This window comes from Culex pipiens, chromosome 1 (assembly GCF_016801865.2).
Source record: "Culex pipiens pallens isolate TS chromosome 1, TS_CPP_V2, whole genome shotgun sequence".
Classification (NCBI taxonomy): domain Eukaryota; kingdom Metazoa; phylum Arthropoda; class Insecta; order Diptera; family Culicidae; genus Culex; species Culex pipiens.
This window is the reverse complement of record NC_068937.1, coordinates 96,225,278-96,241,504: the sequence shown is the minus strand read 5'-3', so window position 1 is coordinate 96,241,504 and position 16,227 is coordinate 96,225,278. Positions and strand designations below refer to the sequence as shown.

At 40.3% G+C, this 16,227-nt stretch overlaps 1 protein-coding gene across 1 annotated transcript in view; it reads right to left on the bottom strand.

Moving 5' to 3' along the window:
• Positions 1-9,353: 9,353 nt before the first annotated feature.
• LOC120427286 (uncharacterized) overlaps positions 9,354-16,227 on the bottom strand; it is a 22,318-nt gene continuing 15,444 nt past the window's right edge. Inside the window, exon 2 of the mRNA XM_039592137.1 lies at positions 9,354-12,163. Coding sequence (XP_039448071.1) covers positions 9,354-12,163 — 2,810 coding nt within the window. The remainder of the gene's footprint in view (positions 12,164-16,227) is intronic.

Sequence of the window (16,227 nt, the reverse complement as noted above, 5' to 3'; positions counted from 1 at the left end):
CGAGAGTTTGTCCCGCGCCCTACGTGGTATCGAGTGGAGCAGCAGTTCTGGACCCTGTAGACATCGATTTAGCAGTCGACACGTACACATGTATTCTGGGAAGACTGATTGAACAGTTTGTGCCGAAGATTCGGAAGGTGGTCTCCCATCACCTTCCCTGGCAAACCCAAGAACTTCGCCACCTCAAGACCCAGAAAAGAGCTGCTTTTAAGGTTTCCAACGGATCTGTACACTTACGCGACTACTATCTTCGGATTAATCACAGCTATCAACGATTGAGTCGCAGGTGCTTTGCAAACTACCAGCGCAAAATGCAGAAGAAATTGAAAACCGACCCGAAGAAATTCTGGAAATTCGTCAACGAGAGCCGTAGAGAATCTGGATTGCCGACTTCAATGCGGTTGGCTGACGATGAAGGAGATGATGCAGACAAAATTTGCCAGCTTTTCGCGAAGAAGTTTGCCGGTGTATTCTGTGCGGAGCCTATTACTGATGAGGAAGTTCGAGCCGCCGCAGAAAACGTTCCACGTCGGGATGAACTACTGGCTTCGATCGAGATTGATGAAGGTACCATCCAAGCCGCTGCATCCAAACTAAAACACTCTTGCTCACCAGGACCGGACGGGATACCGTCTACCCTGCTGAAACGTTGTTCCTCCAGCCTATCGGCACCACTCTTACACCTGTTTCGTCTTTCGTTGAGCTCTGGAAAGTTTCCTGTTGCCTGGAAGCAAGCTTACATGTTTCCAGTGCACAAAAAAGGCGATCGAACAAACGTGGAGAACTACCGTGGGATTTCCGCTTTGTGTGCCACCTCAAAGTTGCTGGAATTGGTTGTGATTGATCCGGTTTTCTCGCATTGCCGCCAAGACCTTGCTGATGAACAACACGGGTTCTTTCCTAAGCGCTCAACAGCAACCAATCTCCTTTGCTTCACCGAATCGATCATCAACAGCTTCGACGCCCACTCTCAAACCGATGCCATCTACACAGATCTGTCAGCCGCCTTCGACAAAATTAACCATCGCATCGCTGTTGCTAAGCTTGAGAGATTGGGTTTCCGAGGAAGCCTATTGGCCTGGTTCAAGTCTTATCTAACGGGACGTTCGCTGAGGGTGAGAATCGGAGACGCACTTTCCGATATCATCGAAGCCACATCGGGTATCGCGCAAGGAAGCCACCTCGGTCCGGTGGTATTCCTGTTTTACTTTAACGACGTTAATTACACCGTCACTGGACCTCGCCTCGTTTACGCGGATGACCTCAAGCTTTTTGCTCGAATTGACAACTCGAACGACGCCGAAGCATTGCAGCGCGATCTTGACAGGTTTGCTGGTTGGTGCGAGGTGAACCGCATGATCCTCAACCCTGGAAAATGCCAAGCGATCACGTTCAGTCGGAGACACTTCCCAGTAACCTTCGACTACCGTATTAATGATACTTCTGTCGAACGGGTCACTCACGTGAAGGATTTGGGAGTCATCTTGGACACGCAACTCACTTTCAAGCAGCATCTGTCATACATAATCGCCAAAGCCTCCCGACAACTAGGATTGGTAATCCGCATGACGCGCAAGTTCACTGACATTTATTGTCTAAAGACCCTGTACTGCTCGCTGGTTCGATCCACTCTAGAGTACTGCTCAACAGTGTGGTCCCCGCACTACAACAACGCTGTTAGTCGCCTCGAAAGCATCCAACGAAGGTTTGTGCGATATGCCCTCAGGCAGCTGCCGTGGACAAATCCCTTGCATCTTCCGCCGTACGAACAACGCTGCCGTTTGATCGACCTCGATACACTACAGCTACGACGAGACCTAGCCCGTGCGATGACTTCTGCTGATGTCCTACTCGGCCGGATTGATTGCCCTGACCTGCGTAACCAGATTCAGCTCCGAGTGCCTACCCGTCAACTACGCCACACGCCAGCTCTCGAAGTTCCGTTTCGCCGCACCAACTACAGCGCGAATGGTGCCATCAACGGACTAAAGAGAGCGTTTAACAAAGTGTCCAGTGTGTTTAGCTTAGATGTGTCTCGTACCACGTTGCGTTTTAAGTTTGTGTCCTTGTTAAGATCTTTGTTACGTATGTAAATTTAGTTTTAAGTGCATCATTGGGGCAAAATAAGTGCCTGTTGAGAAGAAATAAACAACAACCAATGCAGCAGGAAATTGGTCAAATTGCCTCATTGATATTTAAAATTGTTTTAATCGCTTCCTATACAAAACAATTTTAATTTAATTCAAATCTCTGTTTCAATTTGGACTTTGATCAGGTTCTGCTAGCAATCAGGTTGTACAGCATGAACTTATTAACTATTTTCAAAAGCATACCAAATTTACACTGTTTTTGAACTCAGAGCTTTTGAACCGTTAAATTAAAACGGCATTGAACGGTAAAAACTGAAATTATTTTACACACAGCATCGTGACGCTTTCTTTGAAAATGTGCTTTATTTGGATTCTATGAATATTTTTTCTTTGTAATCGTGTAAAACCAGTCTCTCAATTTTACATTTCAACTAGGTGAAAATGCCTACTAGAACAGATTTCTATGTAAAGATGATTCGAATTTAATATATAAATCGATATGTTTCACAAAAACTTTTTCTGGAGAATTAAAGACATAATCTTGCACACTTTAAATTTGAAATTACCAAAAACCAAATTTTAAATTGCTAAATGTCAGTGTTGCAAATGAGTGATAAAAAAGCTATCAATAGATTATCTCTGCACCAAAAATATCCGAGAGTATAGCGGCCGTCACTATAGCCTGTGAGATCTCTTCTTGTGTCTCGTGATTCCCAGCGATGTCATTCTCTCTCTTTATCACTCCTCCCCTTTTCCTCGACTCTGCGCTCTCACCGCTGAGTCTCCCAATCTCTCCGAAAACTGCATTGAGAGAACGCGAGATGGCGATTAGGAGCCGACCACGCATGACGTCCCGATAAAACGGCGTTTGCGAAATTGGTTTTGTGGCGGCTTTTGTGGTTAAACGCTGTCGCGGTAGGATGATCGTGGAAGCGGGAATGAGAGAGAAAAGGAAAATGTCAATCGCGAGTGTGTAAACACGAAAACGTGTTCGGCTATGTTCGGCGCTGAGAGTTTCAATGAAGAGAGAAGAGCAGTTGTATTTGAGGCATGAATATTCAGGCGAGATAATTGTAGTTGCTGAGAGCTGATATTTTGATATTTTAACAACCCTGCTAAATGTATTTTTTTTAATTCTGACATGGACATTTTGTGATCAACTCGAGTACACTCTAGTTATAAAGACATTGGAAAAAAATTCAAAACTTTTAAGAAATTTTCTGTTCTCCTCATTAAACATATTTATTAAAATTTTTGAATGGAAATTTTGATCGCAAAAGTTGAAACTGACTCGTGGTAATCATTGCACACGATCAATAATTTTCAATGGTCGATCTTCCTTTGACAAATTTCGACTGACGATCGAGAAAATCTCGATATGTGTCCCAAGCCGATTTCGAAAATTTCAAAAATTCATTAATGCTTGAAAAATAAGACTTTAAAAAATAAATTGTATCAAATGATTTTCATGTTCCAAAATAAAAAAAAATAAAAAAATAAAACAATAAAATTTTAAAAAATCTTGTCCGGATTAATCAATGTAAAATATTTTTTTTAAATTTTTTAATTTTTCAATCTCTCCAATTTAGATTTTCTTAAATTTTTATACTTTTTACAATAAAAAATAAATTTTTAATATGGAAAGTTTTTATCAATTGCGTTTTAAATGTTTTGAAAAAAATGTTTTATGATTATTGTATTTGTTTTTGTAATGGAATGATTTAAAAAAAAATCATAATTTAAATTGTTTTATGAATGTTTAAAATCCTTAATTAAAAAAATAAAAATGGATTTAAAGTAACGTAAAATTCTATTATTTTTAGAATAATTTCCAAAAAAGGTTTAATTTTGAAATTAAATGGCATAAAACCCGACACTTTTTTTATTACAATAGATGAACTCAAAAACATGGAAAACCACACAAATTTGATATTTTTGGATGGAATTGAAAGAAAATAAAAAAGAAGAAGAAGAGAAAAAAGAATTGATCTCAGTTCTCAGTTAGGTATAAATTGGCCCAACAAATCAAGGGGTGAACATAACATTTTTTAAACTGCAAATTTAAAATGAGATCAATCGACCGCAATCGACAAATTTCGACTCAGAATCGAGTAAATCTCGAAGTTTTTATTGAAAAATTCTTAAGAAAGAATATTTTCGACAGATTCTTCAAATTTAACTTAAAAATTGAAAAATTTAAAGATCCATAAGTTTTTGAAATTTAAGGAAAGTTTTGAAAGTCTTAAAAACTAATTTATTGCCAATATGTTTTTACCTTTTTTGGTTTTTTTTTTGTGTTTATATTTTTTATATAAAAACTTCCAGTAAAAGAAAAAAAATAGCGCTGAAAAAATCTCGTTAAAACTTGATTTTTATAAAAACTTTTGTTAACAAGTGTTAATATGGGACTTTTTTCAAAATTGGTTAAATCAGTCTACATTTACTCATTGTTACTCGAAGTTCAAATTTGTATGGGGAAAAACGGTGAAACTTACAGTATGTAAAAAAAGTATTTACACCCCTTGGGCACTATGCACATTTTGTGATGAAACATGTAAAAAAAATATAGTTTGACAGGAACCTAGTACTACGTTTTGTTCAGAAACTCATGCCAAACATTTTGCTACAAAAAGCTCATGAAAAGATGATTTCTATAAAAAGTTACATAACAAATACTTTTACGAAAATAAAAAAGGTGCAAAAAAAGTTTGTACACTAGGGTGTAATATGGTTGTATGGAAAAAAGTAAAGTAGTCCAAATTTAGCGAGCACAACTATTTTTCAGTTCCTTTTGGGGTCCTAAACTACTCCCCAAAGTTTGGGAACGATTGGTTTAGTCCTCACTTTGCGCAAAGCGATTCATTTTTCCATATAAATTTGTATGGGAAAAACCATTTTTTTGGATTTTGATATTTATAAAATCCACGTTTCACGCTGTACTAAAACCGGATTCATATTCGGATGCTCTAGAAGGTGCTCTAGAACTTTCCCGAAGAGAGTATGGTGCTAACTTGCTCTTATAAAAAGATACAGCGTGTTCAAAACTCGTCTAAAACTTGTTTTTTGTTCGAAAATCACGTTTTAGACGAGTTTTGAGGACGCTGTATCTTCTTTCAGGGACAAGCTAGCACCATAGTCTCTTCGGGAAAGTTGTAGAGCACATTTCAGAGCATCCGAATATGAATCCGGTTTTAGTACAGCGTGAAACGTGGATTTTATAAATATCAAAATCCAAAAAAATGGTTTTTCCCATACAAATTTATATGGAAAATTGAATCGCTTTGCGCAAAGTGAGGACTAAACCAATCGTTCCCAAACTTTGGGGAGTTGTTTAGGACCCCAAAAGGAACTGAAAAATTGCTGTGCTGGAAAATCGATTTTGATATTACACCCTATTGTACACCTTTCGAAAAATTAACATAAATAATGTTATTTGTTGACAAATCACCATAAATCCAGTCTCCCAACTCCAAATAGGCATCCTTGACTGATTAAAAAAATAATTTGGATTGAATATAAACTTTACTAACTACTTAGTTTAAATGTTTATATAACTCTGGAAATTCTATATAAAACTTATCTAAACTTAATTTTGCAAACTTTTAATTCAACTAAATGTCAATATATGACCATAGAATTGCTAAATAAACATTTTGGAGTGGGTATAACACCGTTTTGGGGGTATTTGTATCGATAGAATAAAATAGATAGAATAATTACGAAATTCCATACATTTTTGGCAGGTTGCTCAAACGAAACCATAACAACGTGTTTACCTAGGTATTTAAAAACGGGGGTTTTATAGAAAACCTAGATGTATGGGTATCAAAAGATCGGAAATTTTATGCCCTTTCCGATTCCACATAAGTTGACTTGTGAATCTTGGACCGGTTCGGATGCCGGCAGATTTTCCGACGACGAATTTCCGGGTTGGTACGAAATTCCAATGAAAAATCTACTCTATCGATACTAATACCCCCAAAACGGTGTTATACCCACTCCAAAATGTTTATTTAGCAATTCTATGGTCATATATTGACATTTAGTTGAATTAAAAGTTTGCAAAATTAAGTTTAGATAAGTTTTATATAGAATTTCCAGAGTTATAAAAACTTTTATACTAAGTAGTTAGTAAAGTTTATATTCAATCCAAATTATTTTTTTAATCAGTCAAGGATGCCTATTTGGAGTTGGGAGACTGGATTTATGGTGATTTGTCAACAAATAACATTATTTATGTTAATTTTTCGAAAGGTGTACAAACTTTTTTTGCGAAAAAACGAAAAACGAAGTTGACTTTATAGCTATCGGCCACCATTGCTAGTACCAACCACTAGTGTCTTCCTTTTTATCTACAAGGACTTCGCCGCCCTGGGCTCCTAAGTGTATGAAAGTATGGCACGGAGCGACGGCGCCGAATACCCATATTTACACAAAGAATTTTAGAGCGCCCGCCGCGGGATTCGAACCAGCGACCTCTGCATTGTGAATCCAGTGCGCGGTCCGCACCTTTTTTTGCACCTTTTTTTGCACCTTTTTTTGCACCTTTTTTTGCACCTTTTTTATTTTCGTAAAAGTATTTGTTATATAACTTTTTATAGAAATCATCTTTTCATGAGCTTTTTGTAGCAAAATGTCTGGCATGAGTTTCTGAACAAAACGTAGTACTAGGTTTCTGTCAACATTAAATTGTTTAGATGTTTCATCACAATATGTGCACAGTGCCTAAGGGGTGTAAATACTTTTTTTACATACTGTATAAAAACCCAATTTTATTAAAATTTTGCTGCAGTATACGCTATTGCATGTGTTCATTTTCTTATAGAGTGTTTTTTTTATTTAAATTTTAACTATCAAAATCTAATCATATATCGTTTTCTTATCATTTCAGGTCGGTAACAATCTTCGATAACGAAAGGTATAATAAAGTTCAACAGCATTGCATTGGCAAACTACTTTTTACACTTAAGTTCCCATTCACCCCGGGATTCGAACTGACGACCATTGGAGGTGAATCTGCAACTCGTGTTGAATTCAATTCAAATTTTAATCAAATTATCACACAACAGCTATGACTAATGCTAATCTCCTCTAAACAAGCATTCACAAAGCTCACTCACTGATTAAGCCTATCAAAACGCACAAACCACCACCATTTCGCGTCCATAAATTAAGCTATCATAATTTCACGGCTTGTTAACACGTTAGGATCCGCGGGAGAGTCACTGCCACTTACCACATTCATCTTGACCGCAGCAGCAGGGGGGACATTTTTTTATTTATTTATTTTGGTGTTCGTTTTAGTGTCCGAACCACGTGATATTTATCGGTTCATTGGCCATTTATCACCTGGGTCTAAATTCAAACAGACTAGGCAGCGCGCGATTCAAAATGAGCTGATAAAAATGTTAAAATTAATTCCAGCTTTGGAAGCGGAAATTTATGGTTTGCTTCTTGACCATGGAGACTACTGTTTGTAAGATGAACTGGACCAGGTTCAAAGGAACTCTCGTTCACGATTCCATATTGACTCATCGATATGGACGGTTGAAGTCCCCTTTCTACCCTTCGGAGGGACCGGTTAACCGGGCGAGAAATTAAGAATCGCAATAAATTAGCAGGTAATCGACATAAATCTTGCCCATGTGTCGGCTGTCAACACGCCAAAATCAATCCACTTAGCAGAATTAAAAAAAAAAAAAGTGGTTGAAGAGTAAAAACTGCAAGCTCATTTGTTCATTTAAGAACAGTTAATTTCTCACATGTTCAGCGTCCCGGGAATGCTGACCGTCTAAAGTTACGGGATGAGCTGAAGGAACGACCGAAGCAAAGCCAAAGAAATCGTTAAAACTTCATTAGAGTGAGAAATGCTCGCGTGGACCTCGTCGGAATGTCCAGCTGATGTGCACGGGAAGGTGTGCATTCTGCAAGAGTTCATTCGCCTCCTCCGTCGAGTCCAGCAAGGAATGGCACACGGAGACACCACCAGACGTTGTGCGTATCAAAAGAGCTGGGTGGCGATAAGCGACGAACCTCACCGTGCCTTGGTGGCAACAAGTTTATCTGCTGACAAGGAATGTGCATTTCAACAAAACGGTAGCCAATGGTTCTGAAGCGCTGATAGATGGACACACGCGGGAACAAGACAGGCCATGTTGGAACTATTGTAGAGGAATGTGTATCTGCCCTTCCAAGAAGCAGAGCACTAAACTGCATTTATATTTCAATTAGAACGCGCAAAGTGAGTGTGCAAATAAAGGGTTGCTGAGAGATAAGTGGCCCCCTCTGGCGGGTTTATGAAGCCCTGAAGAGAGTGATGATGATGACGGGGATCGTCATCATGGGTTATTCTTGCTGACAGCGACACCCCGAGGGTGTAATCGATACATGACTTGATAGGTGTTTGGGAAGCTGAAAAAAGTGAGAAAAATCTATGGCTCCGTCACAAGAACCTCGGATTTATGATCAGGGATCAACATTTGTTTTTTATATGATTTCAAAAGAACATTAAAAAATATAATTATATTTAAGCTCAAATCGACGTCAAACTCACATTCAAACAATGTTGCAAATTCCCTCCAAAACCAACAAAAAATAAACTGCAAATCACCTTCGCATCCCATCTCTCTTCCAAACAAATGCATCGTGCATCAGCGCTTATCACCTTTATTGGCTTGTTAAGCGAGGACCTTGCAATGCTGAATCACGACCATGGGCCACAATTTGGCCAGGAATGCACCCCACCTTAAGTGAGCAAATCCACCTGACTAATTCCCCACCCAACCAACTGATTATAAAGTCATTTGACGTTCGGTGAATTTTAATCGGCTTGAATGCAGTCTTCTTCTTCCTCTTACTCATCTTGCTATCCAAATTTTGACAGCACACGCTCTGAATATGCCAAAGCTCGAGATCCGTCAAGAGTGGCACGTAGCCAACTATACCAACCAACGCAGACTAACCTTTAAATTTTCCTTTTTCGATTCGTGATGCGAGCCACACACAAAAAAAAAAATAAGCGAAACTAAAATTTAATTCCGCCGGCGTCCCCACGCGGCGTTTCGGAAATAATGGCGGAATCAGCGTTCTGAATGGAATTATCGGTATTTGCTGTGACGGTTGTTTTTGCTGAGTTTGGTTGTTATTTTTGCGTTTTTTGCCTGTGAACACTTTCGATTAGTTGTCTTTGGCGGGATTTGATTAAGTGATTTTTCTTGTCTGAGAAAAGTATTGATTTACTTACTTACTTTATCAGCAACAGGTCTATCGACCCAACGCTGAACTAATCGAAGATTTCCAGGATGCTCGATCTTGGGCCGCTCGTCTCCAGTCGCCTACAATGTTGGCTGCTCTTGCATCTTCGTCGACTGCACACAGCCAACGCGTACGAGGCCTTCCATGAAGCCGACGACCGCGTCCAGGTTCGCTGCTGAATATCGTTTTAGCCGCCCGCTCGTCCGACATTCTGGCTACATGTCCAGCCCACTTCAGCCTGTCGTGCTTGATGGCTTTTACGATATCAGCATGTTTGTAGTCTTGGTACAACTCGAAATTCATGCGCCTGCGCCACCGGTCTCCTACTTGCTTGCCGCCGAAGATAGAACGCAGGATTCTCCGCTCAAAGACCCCAAGTGCTCTCTGGTCAGCCTCCTTTAGCGTCCACGACTCGTGACTGTAAAGAGCTACAGGGAGTATCAAGGTCCTGTACAGCGTGATTTTCGTAGGCGTCCTTAGGCTGCGGGACCTTAGCTGGCTACGAAGACCGTAGAAGGCCCTGTTTGCAGCACTAATCCGCCGTTTCACTTCGCAGCTCACATCGTTGTCGCACGTCACGAGTGTACCAAGATATACAAATTCATCCACCACCTCATATCTTTCTCCATCTATTTCCACCTCCGAAACACCTGCACTGCCGCGCGCTCTGCCAGCAACCAGATACTTGGTCTTGGCAGTGTTGATGGTCAGTCCGATCTTCGCAGCTTCCCGCTTGAAAGGGACGAACGCCTCCTCCACTGAACGACGGTCGATACCAATGATGTCGATGTCGTCAGCGTATCCAAGCAGCATGTGCGATTTAGTGATGAGTGTTCCGTTTCTTTGCACGCCTGCCCTTCGAGCAGCACCCTCCAACGCTATGATGAACAGTAAGTTCGAGAGAGCATCGCCCTGCTTCAATCCATCCAACGTAACGAAAGCTTCTGATGTCTCGTTAGCTATTCGCACGCTTGATTTTGCTCCGTCGAGCGTTGCACGAATCAGTCTTATTAGCTTCGCCGGAAAGCCGTGTTCTAGCATAATTTTCCAAAGTTCGTTTCTTTTGACTGAATCGTACGCCGCCTTGAAGTCGATGAACAAATGGTGTGTTTGCAGGTTGTACTCCCGGAACTTGTCGAGGATTTGTCGCAGAGTGAACATCTGATCCGTCGTTGACCGACCCGCTCGAAAACCGCACTGGTATTCGCCGACAAAGGTCTCGGTCATCGGTCTCAGCTTGCTCCACAGGACGCGGATTGTGATTGTGAGGATTGTGATGCCTCGATAGTTGGCACAATCGAGTCTTTGCCCTTTCTTGTAGATTGGGGTGACGAGCCCGTCTAACCAGTCGGTCGGAAGCTGTTCTTCGCACCAAATGCGTAGGATGATTTGGTGCAGAATCTCGGTCATCCGCGTACTCCCGTGCTTGAAAAGTTCGGCCGGAAGTCCGTCCTTTCCCGCGGATTTCCCGTTCTTGAGCTCTTTAACAGCCTTAGCTACTTCCTCCAACGTAGGCGGGTCCACAGCTTTTCCATCTTCCTCCTTCCACCTAGCAGCCACCGCAGTCTTGTCTGTCAACAGGTTGCCTTCCGTGTCGTTGCACATCACAGGGGAAAACGTGGTTTTCCTTCTTACACCGTTGACAGTTGCGTAAAACCTCCGCTTATCGTTCGCGTTGTACTGTGCTTCCGCTTCGGCGAGTACCGTTTCGTCGTACTCCCGTTCTTTTCGGCGGTGGATTCGTTTCTCTGCTCTTCGTAACTCACTGTATCGCTCACAGTTTCGGCGCGTACCCTTCACCAGCATACGCTTCCTGGCCTCGTTCTTCTCGTCCGTCACTCGCTGGCACTCCGCATCGAACCACCCTTTGGGTTTGCGTCCTCTGGTCGTGCCGATCACTTCGGTAGCCGTTGTGTTGACGATGCTTTGGAGGGCTCCCCATTGCTCGTCCAGGTTACCCGTAGGCGCGTCCTCGTTGATCCGCTCGTCGAGCTTCCGACTGTACTCTGCAGCAACGTCGCTGCTCGCGAGGCACTGGACGTTCAACCGCGCTATCCTCGCAGTCCGCGGGGTCAACACGTTCGACAGCCTAGCTCGGATCTTGCACGCTACCAGGAAGTGATCAGAGTCGATGTTCGGTCCTCTGTACGATCGGACGTCCATCACGTCCGAGAAGTGTCGACCATCCACCAAAACGTGATCGATTTGTGTGCACGATTCGCCATTCGGGTGTCGCCAGGTGTGCTTCCGAATGTTCATGCGCGCAAAGAAGGTGCTACAGATAGCCATTCCTCTGGCTGCGGCGAAATTGACCAAACGTAGGCCGTTGTCATTCGTGCGAGGATGAAGGCTCTCCTTGCCGATGACAGGATGGAAGAAGGCTTCCCTTCCGACCTGCGCGTTTGCGTCTCCGATGACTATCTTCACGTCGTGTCTTGGGCACTCTCCATAGGTCTTGTCGAGACGCTCGTAGAAAGCGTCTTTATCGTCATCGGGCTTGTCGTTCGTCGGCGCGTAGATGTTGATCAGGCTGTAGTTGAAGAATTTGCCCTTTATTCTCAACACGCAGATCCGGTCATTCACCACCTTCCACTTGATGACTCGGTTCTTCTGATCCCCAATCACTACGAAACCGACTCCGTGCATCGCCTTTTCGCCGCCACTGTAGTAGATGTGGTACTTGAAAGAGGTGTTGGCGATGGGGTCCACCGCCGTGAATTCTCGCTCTCCATGACCGGGCCATCGAACTTCCTGGATGGCGGCCACATGCACGTTCAGCTTGTGCAGCTCCCGGGCAAGAAGGCCAGCACGTGCAGGATCTTGGAGAGTTCGAACGTTCCAAGTACCGAGTTTCCAATCGTTGTCCTTTTTACATCGCCTGGTCTGATGCCGATTTATCCGTCCTGAATTTCTTCTTTTGTTTTTCTGAGTTGGTGTTTCGCTTCGGTATGCCGCCTAACCAGGGCTGCGAATACCTAGTCTCGGGGTGGGGCTGCCACCTTGCAGCTTCCGGGACCCAGCTGCGGTTTTCTCTCGACACCGTAACGGGGACTTTTGTCTCGAAGCCTAACGGTACAGCTACACCCTCCGAAGAGGGTGGAGCCCCCCTTACCCTGTCAGCATACTACCAAAGTTCCCACCGGGGTTGGTTACCCGATCTCTCCAATGGTTACTAGTATCCCGGCCAGCGCCGCGGGGAGGCCAGGGTATCGGAGTTACTGAACAAGAGGCTAAAGGACCACTTGGTGGGTCTATTTTATACCTACGGTACTCGAAGTACCTATGGTACGCGTTGTCCAGTCGTTCGCTGACCTATTGATTTACAAAAAAAACTGAGTATTGATTTACAAAAAAAAAATTGGTGTCCTCAGCAAAATTATAGAATACAAGCCTAACCCTACAAACTTCGTCTTGTCTTTTTTCACTTGTTGACGTTTTTAGCTTGTTTGCTTATTCAGCCTCCTGTGATCAAATTTGATTTTACGCAGCTTTTCCCATACAATCTGCAGATTTTCCGGAATCGGTTCCAGAGTGGCCAAAGTTGTAACTTTTTGGCGTAAGAACCTTCCTTGGGCTTATACGAACCCAACGCAACAAAGAGCACCTCGATCTGACGCTCCGTATTGAATTGATTCGCGTTCGAACAAAACCGTCGAAATTTTATATATATATATATATATATATATAAGATTAAATATCATTGATTTTAGAAAAATATCGCGTTTCTAAATTCGATTTATTTTTCCACAAAATATTTAACTGCGCAAAACTGTAAATAGATTTTATTTAAATTGTTTTATTTGGTAAAAACTTTGTGGGGTCCTTCCATATGACCAAAGAAGCCATACAAGGCTCCATACAATTTTAGCAGCTGTCCATACATCAATGGTACGTAAATACTCGAAAATCTGTAACTTTTGAAAGAATCCTCTGATCGATTAGGTGTCTTCGGCAAAGTTGTAGGTATTGATCAGGACTATTTAGAAAAAAAATAGGAACCGTCAACTGGGGTGAATCGGAACTAAAGCTTCAAACTAGGAAATGAATGTATTTATTTTGTTGCTCTGAATATGGTCTAACCGATTTCACCCAAAATTATCGAAATATTAGGCTGCAACATTGCTAAAACTGATGACTCGCTAAATGACGGTACACGGACAAAAACTCAATTTTCCGAAATCCATATTATTTGATTTTTGAATTTTTTTATATGTTTTAGGGGGCAAAAAATAGCAACTTTTGAGCCATAGAGAAATATGGAGAAATATTCTGCCGCCAAAAGACGTTTTTTAAAGGAACAGTGTTTTTTGTTTTTTTTTTAATGCAAACTTGAGTCTACATTTTTTTACAACTTCAAAATCTAAACCCGATTTAATATCACCAAGAGGTGAAATAGAGCCTTTCTTACAAAATGATGAAACTCCGACAAAAATATTGGTGCAATTAATTTTTCACAAACATAATGGTACCAACCCAGTGAGAATTTGACCTAAAGCTTCGAATATTTCTAAGCTAAATCTCGAATGCCTTTTTTTAATTTCAGATGGGTAGCAAGATAATCATATTTAACTAAGAAAAACATATTGGATTAACATTATTAGAAAAAATGGTACTCAGTCTTCAATGTTAGTCTATGATAAACTTTGTGCATTTTTCCCATTTTCCCAAGAATGATTACTTTTTGAAACTTGTTGTATAAACTACTTTTTCAGCAATGTTTGACAAGAAAAGTAAGTTTTTGCCTTTCTTACAAAAGAAAGGTTTAAGGTTTTCTTTTGAAATAACGCTTTTTTCAGAAATCTAAAAAAAATCGTGCACGGCGATGATTCGTCCCAGGAAAAAATCCTATTACTAAATTGAAGGTTTAGATGCGCTCTTTCGATTGAATTTTGGCCCGAAACCCGGAACTCAAAGTCTGATTTTTGAGAGCTCTTTTTTCTGAAATACATGAGCGATGTCTGTATCCGCTCTTAAAAATTTGTGTCTTCCATCACTGGAAAACCGCTCGTAAAACCCACAATTTTTATAAATCAGATCTGTAGCCGTGGGGTCGGAGACGAACATTTTATTTTTCGATTCACAATTTTCGACCAGTAAATGTGGTCAAAGCCATTTTTAGAGGTATTTTTTGGACTATTTTACAGATAACACTATCAAATTAAACGAATTCAGTTTCAAACAAAAAGCCATTCGAAAACATGCGCCATAAAATGCTTGGGCCCAAAATTTGAAGCTTTTCCTAAATGTATTTCCAGAGATATAGCCATTTTAGTGTTTTTCGTCTTATTTTTACCCTATTTTTTCCTATTAAATTTTTGGATTTATACAAAATCATATAATGAACATCAAATTCGAAGTCCCGACCCGTTCTCACTCGAAAGCTCGACAAGTCATCAAGTCGAAGCCTCAACGCCAGCGCTTTTACGCTTGCGCGTTTTACGATGCGCGTGAAAGTGTTCTTTCTGGCTTCTCATAATAGATCGACAAAGTGCAATATCGATACATATTTTTTAAGTTAATCATAGACTAACAATAAAGACTGAGTACCCTTTATTTTTTTTCTAATAATTTCAATCCAATATGTTTTTCTTAATTAAATTTAAACATCTTGCGACAAATAATGTACCTCTGAAATTAAAAAAAACATTGCATTTGAGGTTTACATTCGAAGCTTTAGGTCAAATTCTCACTGGGTGGTATCATTATGTTTCTGAAAAATTAATTACACCAATATATTTCGCGGAGTTTCATAATTTTGTAAGAAAGGCTCTATTTCACCTCTGGTGATATTAAATCGGGTTTTTTCTTTAAGGATTTTCTCTTTTTTTTATAATTTCGATCAGAAGTGAAATATACAATTTAAGTAAGGTAAAATATTAAAAATATTCCAAACTGGACAACCTAATTTTTTTAATTTTATTTAAAAATATAGAATTGTTCTGTCGTAAATAACTTGTCTACACGGAGAAAAAAGAGTTCCAAAAATCGTGAACAAGCGTTCATGAAAATGGGAACCACGAACAAAGTGTTCAAATCTCATGGTACGATTTCGAAAAACGTACCATGGCATTAGAACACTTTGTTCGTGGTTCCCATTTTCATGAACGCTTGTTCACGATTTTGGGAACTCTTTTTTCTCCGTGTAGATATAAAATCAATAAAATGTCTAGAAAATTCCGAACATAGTTTAGTTTGTTTTGCAATTCCAAACTTTGTCAGTTGTTTTTCAAACTTGCAACTTTTTTTTCATTTTCTGATAAATTTATACTTAAGACAAAACACAGAACAACCAAAAATATAAAAAAAATGTAAGTTCAATTAAGATTTGGTAAATTTTAAATTGATAGAAATTAATACGTTCCAAAAATCAAAATTATTTGTCAAAAAACAAGTTACATTGCATTGTTTCATGATATTCAAGAGAGAAAAAAAAACTACAACAACCACACAACTAGATGAATATGCTTCCGATTATCGAATTTCAGATTCGTTTAAAAAAATCCCCAAAACTAGTAGCCACTACTGGGCACCCCGTCCTTCTTCCTAACTATAGCCGTTGCTCGCCGTCATGAATATTGAAATCCCGGGGGGTCACCGCTACAGTTTCACTGCTGGAATTAATAAATCTTGTATCAGACATGTGTTTTTTTTGTTTGCTACTCACGCTGATTGTGTTTTCCAGATTGGAACCGATAAACATCTTCACAGTTTCACGGAATCCATTTTAATGAAATTAGGCTAGAATTTTGTCTGATTTCTACATATTTTTGATATTTTTTTTCTTCTATTTAGAATGTTTTCAAATGTCAACACATTAAATCGCAAAATTATTGATTAGTCTTTGTTGGTTAAAACTAGCTGATTTCGTGATTTGCCTCGTTTA